Source organism: Nicotiana attenuata, unplaced genomic scaffold, assembly GCF_001879085.1.
Source record: "Nicotiana attenuata strain UT unplaced genomic scaffold, NIATTr2, whole genome shotgun sequence".
Classification (NCBI taxonomy): Eukaryota; Viridiplantae; Streptophyta; class Magnoliopsida; order Solanales; family Solanaceae; genus Nicotiana; species Nicotiana attenuata.
This window is the reverse complement of record NW_017670543.1, coordinates 505193-511524: the sequence shown is the minus strand read 5'-3', so window position 1 is coordinate 511524 and position 6332 is coordinate 505193. Positions and strand designations below refer to the sequence as shown.

Here is a 6332-nt window from a genome sequence, read left to right as displayed (position 1 = left end):
TATATATACTACAAAACAAGATTTTTCAAAATGAGGGCCCCACCCCCAATGACCACCAACGGTCATATTAATTGCACAAATAGCCGTTTTTTTTCCAATTTACAAAACTAACCTTCTCTAACACTATAAGTACCCCCCTCCCTCTTCTTCATTTCAATACTCAATACTCATTTCTCAATCTAAATTTCTCTCAATCTCTCAATCTCCAATTTTCAAGACTTCAAGTCTCAATCTCAATTTTCAAGTTAAATCATGCCTCGTTCGGAAAGAGTGCGCTTATTTGTTTCGCAATACTATGAAGTGCTTGAAGAAAATGAAGAAGGCCAAATATTAAAGTGCAAGAACTGTGGAAGAGTCTTAAATTTTCGTTCAGGGTGTACCACAGACATTTTAAGGAGGCATATAAAGTATTGTGTTGAGGGTATTTATCCGCAAATTCGTCTTTAAGATTTTTCAATAATTTGTGTTATTTTAAAATTATTAGACGTATTTATGCTTCATGTTGTACTTTGTTATTAATTTATTATGCATGCCAATTTAGTTTTACTATTGATTTGTTATTTTACATTTTCGTCAAACACTTTAATAATTAGATTTCTATATTATATATACTACATATATTTATATAGCAATGCATAAGAGCAATTTATATATATACATACACATATGGTTTACAAGAAATTGCCTTAAATAAAAAAAATTAAAAAAAAAGTCCGGAAATAAAAAAAGCCCGTTAGGCCCGCTAAGCCCACGAGCCCGACCCATTTAGCCCAGGACCATATGGGCTTAGGCCCGTCACGGGCTGGTCCTACCCGTTGAGCCCACGAAGCCCAGGATCGTGAAGCCCGGGACCGCCAGAGCCCCGGACCGCTAAGCCCAGGCCCGTTTAGCCCGGCCCATTTAGCCCGGCCCGTTTAGGCCCGGGCCCGGCCCACCATACAATATTATTTTTCCAATAGAAGTTTTCTTTTGACTTGAGCATCCATAGTTTTAGTGATTTTCAATTATATGCTGTATTACTTTTCAAAATCTGCTTGTTGTTTCAATTATCATCCCAAATGAGAAAATTGTTGATTATTTTGATGTATAAGTAGTCCAACATGGGAATTGTAGGTTAAAAACCATCGATCAACTATACCTTTCCGTCACTAATGGAATCGAGTACTATACTTTTTTGAGGCGCGCATACACAAAAGGAATTCCTTTCTTGTCTACTACAAAATTTAGTATATAAAAAATGCTTTTCAGAATAAATTAAAAAAATAATTTATTTTTCTAGCTATGGATTTATGGAACCTCACTTACTAGTTTGAAGTGGAAAATAGATTTCATGCAAATTGCACACTGAGCTTTTGGTATAGGTGTCCCGAGGCTAATAATCTACGAAGAAAGGAGGGGAAATGGCAGATCAACCAAAGATCCTACTCCTCTTAAAAAGGGGAATGAATCATTATTCCGATTTTTTATTTTGTTTTAAGGCCCCATCGACGAAAGAACACATCTAAAAATAGTCAATTTTATGAATATTAATTTTATAAGCTCTCATCTTTATCACACTTCTTTATCTTCCAAGTCAAAAATTATTGAGCTAATGGAGTATTTGGCTAATAAGCCTAAGCATAAATAGTTAGTCATTTGCATTGTATTAGCCATTTTGTATTGTGTCTTTTATTTAATATGTCAAGTTGGCTATTTAGACCATTTTAGTAGTTAGGCTAATTTTGTAAAGAGCTAAGGCCTAGAAATAAATACTGGGAGAACAGATATTGTAGATTGGTGAATTCATTTTGGGTTGTATAGATAATGAAAGATACCCGATTTCTCTCTCTAAAACCCTAAGCAAATTTTACATTTCTCACTCAAATCATAATGTTTTCATGGTATCAGAGCACCGATTCTGGTGCATTTTGAGCTTCCGATCCGTCCGATTCTACCCCGTTCGATTTTGGTTGAGTTTTTGATCTCCGACAGTTCGAAAATCGGGGACTTCTATTTTTTCAGAGGAACAATTTTTCGTCGATTTCGAGTTTGAGACCAGCGTTAGGGTTATTTCCGGCGTTTTTGGTTGAAGTTTGAAGAGTTTAAGCTGCTTAGCAATTGATGTTAGGATTCAACAATTGGAGCTAGGGTTAGCTATTATTTGAAGGCCGTTCTTCTCCGGTAGCGAAGAAGCTGGGTAAATTCGTTCTTATTTTTTCCTTTAAGATTGTTGCATGCAATTTTCCTGTTGGAATCTCATTTGTGACCTTATCCTCTGTATTTGTCAATTTGTCGATACTGTGTGATAGACATGGGTTCTACTGATACTTTCTCTCCTGATCCTTCAAGTCCGTTATTTGTACATTTATCTGATATTCCTGGAATTTCATTAGTTCCTGCTCCTTTTTCGGGTACTGGTTTTGGGGTTGGAGGAGAAAAATGATAGTCGCTTTGTCTGCTAAAAATAAAATAGCTTTTGTTGATGGTACATGTTCTCGACCTGTTACTGATGGGGATGAACGAAAATTATGGGATATCTGCAACAATATGGTAATTTCATGGCTGACAGCCTCCTTATCCCCTGAGATAGCTGAGAGTGTTCAGTATTTTGAAACTGCTCAAAGTATCTGGGTTCAATTACAAACTAGGTATGTGACTGCAAATAGGACCAAAATATTTGAGTTAAAAAGAGAACTTGCTTATACTTCCAAAGGTGCTTTAGATATAGCCTCATATTTCAATAAATTGAAGAGGTTATGGGATGAACTGGGAGTGATATGCACTAATCATGGTCAGAGGCGCGTTTGTGCTGCAAAGCTTAGTATTTTGCAAGAAGATGGGGAGAATAAACTATTTCAGTTCCTTATGGGGTTGAATGAGACATACATGGGGTGAGGAGTAATCTTCTTATGATGCAACCTCCTCCTAGCCTTGACAGTGCTTATAATATACTTCTTAACGATGAAAAACAAAGGCAAGTTCAGTCCAACTCTCAATTCAACCCTGACTCCATATCATTCAATGTTAGTACACAAAGTAGGCCTATTTTTGGTGTTAGTTTCAATCAAAGTAATACTCCCAATCCCACTCCTCTCAAACCATATGCTCCAAGAGTTAATTTTGATCAGAATAGAGCTTCTTTGTTTTGTAAGTACTGCAAGAAATCTGGTCATCTCATTGACAAGTGTTATAAACTACATGGGTATCCCCAAATTCCAAAGTTTAACAAGGGTAAAAAGGCTGCAGCTCATGTGTCTACTGCAGTTCACACTAACTCTGAGGGCAATGGCTTTGAATCTGTTGGGTCTTTGGATGAGGGAGATAATCCTCCTGCTTCTGCTTCCAATGCTGATGGTCAGGGATTCATAATCCCAGGTCTGAGCAAGCAGCAATATGATCAATTGATCAACCTCTTACAGCAGTCTCATATGGGGGATGCTTCCAAGTCTCAAACCAATCTCATGTGCTCTGCTAATTTTGCTGGTACTTTATTAACTGAAAGCCCAGTTTCTAATTCTAAGCTTTGCTTGCTAACTGAAGTTCATTCTGTTACCTGGATAATAGATTCAGGTGCTTCTGATCACATGACTTCTAATAAAGAATTACTTTTTGACATTACACCCTTAACCATTCCTTACCTTGTAACTCTTCCTAATGGATATAAAGTGAAAGTGACTCCACTGGTTCTTTTGCTTTGACTCCATCCATTATCCTTCATAATGTCTTATTTGTTCCTTCATTTCAACACAATCTAATCTCTGTTCACAAATTGATCAAACAACTACATTGCATAGTGTTATTTACTGCCACTACTTGTTTATTACACATGTTACAGGCCCCTTCTCTGAAGATGCCTCTGGATCTTGGTAAAGAGGAGGATGGCCTGTACAAGTTCACTTGGGTGCAGCCATCAGATTCTCCTATTCCTTCAACTTCAAATTCATGCAGCACTATTTCTATATGTCCTGTAATAGACTCTTGCAAATCTGTTTCTCTTTCCAGTCATACAAATGTTTCTAGTCTTAGTTCTTCTTTGTGTAATAATGCTGCTATAATGATATGAATTTGATTTGGCATCAAAGATTGGCACATATTTCCTTTGCAAATATGAAACATATTCATGTTCTGTCTCCTTCTCTTTCTTCTAGACAGTTTTTTCCTTGTTCTGTCTGCCCTATGGCTAGACAAACTAGACTTCATTTCCCTGATAGTTCAATTAGTACAACTAGACCTTTTTAATTGATTCATGTTGATACATGGGGACCATATCACACACCCACTTCATCTGGTTCAAGGTATTTCCTTACCATTGTTGATGATTTTTCAAGAGCCACCTGGACTCATTTAATGGGATCAAAGAGCAATGCTTTCTCTATGATCAAGGCTTTTATAGCCATGGTCCAAACTCAATTCAATACACATGTCCAGACCATTAGAAGTGACAATGCATTAGAATTAGGCGCCAGTACTGCTGGCTCCTTCTTTTTCAGTCAGCTTGGTATCATTCACCAAACTACCTGTCCACATACCCCACAACAAAATGGGGTTGTGGAAAGGAAACACAGAACGCTTCTTGAAGCCTGTAGAGCCTTATTATTTCAATCCAAACTGCCTATCACCTTTTTGGGAGATTGTCTTCTGACTGCCACATATTTGCTAAATAGAATACCATCCAGAATTCTTAAAAACAAGTCACCCTATGAGGTCTTGTATGGCAAACCTCCTACTTATTCCCACTTAAGAACCTTTGGATGTCTGGCTTATGCCACTGTTCCTATTCCTCAAAGAGACAAACTATAACCTAGGACTATCCCATGTGTCTTTCTGGGTTATCCTTTTCCAAAAAAGGGTTACAAATTGTACAATCTCACTACAAAGAAATGCTTCATCTCTAGGGATGTGATTTTCCATGAAACTTGCTTCCCTTTTGCTACTTCTGTTTCTTCTGTTCCTTCCACTGTAGTTTGTTCTCCTCCTCCTTCTACAATTTATCAGGATCCTACACCTTCTTTCTCCTCTGCTCCTTCTTCTCATCCTGTATCTCCTAACTCTTCTATTTTTATACCTGAACCTGATGCTACTTCTCCTGTTCATTCTCCTTTACATTCTTCTCATCAGGATGTGCATGGTTAGTCATCTCCTCCTCCTCTAGTTCTTAGAAAGTCTTCCAGGCAACACACTACTCCTTCTTATTTGAAGGATTATGTTTGCCAACTTCCTTCCTTTTCCGGTTCTTCCTCTTTACCTCCTATAGAAACTGAACCTTTCAGTTATTCTCAAGCTGCTTCAATTCCAGCTTGGCAAGATGCCATGAAAAAGGAATTTGATGCTTTGGATGCAAACCACACTTGGGATATTGTGCCTTTACCTTCTGGTAAAAAAACCTATAGGTTGTAAGTGGGTCTACAAGATTAAGTACAAGGCTGATGGGAGTGTGGAGAGATATAAAGCTAGACTTGTTATTAGAGGGGACACTCAGGTTGAGGGTGTTGACTTCACATAAACCTTTTCTCCTGTGGTAAAAATATCCACTGTTAAATATCTCATAGCTGTAGCTATCAAACATAATTGGTCTCTTTCTCAGTTAGATGTCAATAATGCTTTTCTTCATGGAGATCTAGATGAGGAAGTCTACATGAAGCTACCCCAGGGTTTGTCTATTTCTGTTCCTTCTAGTTCTGCCCCTCTTGTTTGCAAATTGAGGAAGTCCCTCTATGTCCTTAGACAAGCTTCAAGACAGTGGTATGCCAAGCTCTCTCAAGCCCTATACTCTAGGGGTTATACTCATTCTCTTAATGACTATTCATTGTTCATCAAGGGCACTCCTGGCAATTTGGTTCTTTTAGCAGTTTATGTAGATGACATCATCATTACTGGGGATGATACTGCTGAAATTTCTGCCTTAAAGCATTTCCTAGATGCTGAGTTTAAGATCAAGGACTTGGGCTCTTTGCATTATTTTTTGGGTATTGAGATTTCTATTGTTCCTGGTGGGGTTCTTCTCAACCAGAAAAAGTTTGTCTCTGATTTACTTCAACAATTTGATTGTATTGATGTTTCACCTGTTGTCTGCCCATTAGAACTCAATTGTAAGCCACATGCAGATGTTGGTGATCTCTTTACTTCCCCTGATCAATATAGAAGTCTTGTAGGCAAGCTTCTTTTCTTGACCTACACTCGACCTGACATATGCTTTGCTGTACAACATTTGAGTCAGTTTTTGAAGAGTCCCAGGGTCCCCCACATGACTGCTGCTCTCCATGTCTTGCGACTCTCAAAGGAACCATTGATTTGGGTCTCTTTTATTCTGCTTCTCCTGATTTCTCTATCCGTGCTTATTCAGATAGTGACTG

The 6332-nt window shown here is 38.0% G+C and overlaps 1 protein-coding gene across 1 annotated transcript; it reads left to right on the top strand.

The window, feature by feature from the left end:
* Positions 1-2290: 2290 nt before the first annotated feature.
* On the top strand, positions 2291-2874 carry LOC109240746. Its single transcript, XM_019407420.1, has 2 exons — positions 2291-2390; positions 2453-2874. Exons 1-2 carry the CDS (start codon positions 2291-2293, stop codon positions 2872-2874), a joined length of 522 nt encoding a protein of 173 aa, XP_019262965.1.
* Positions 2875-6332: the final 3458 nt, after the last annotated feature.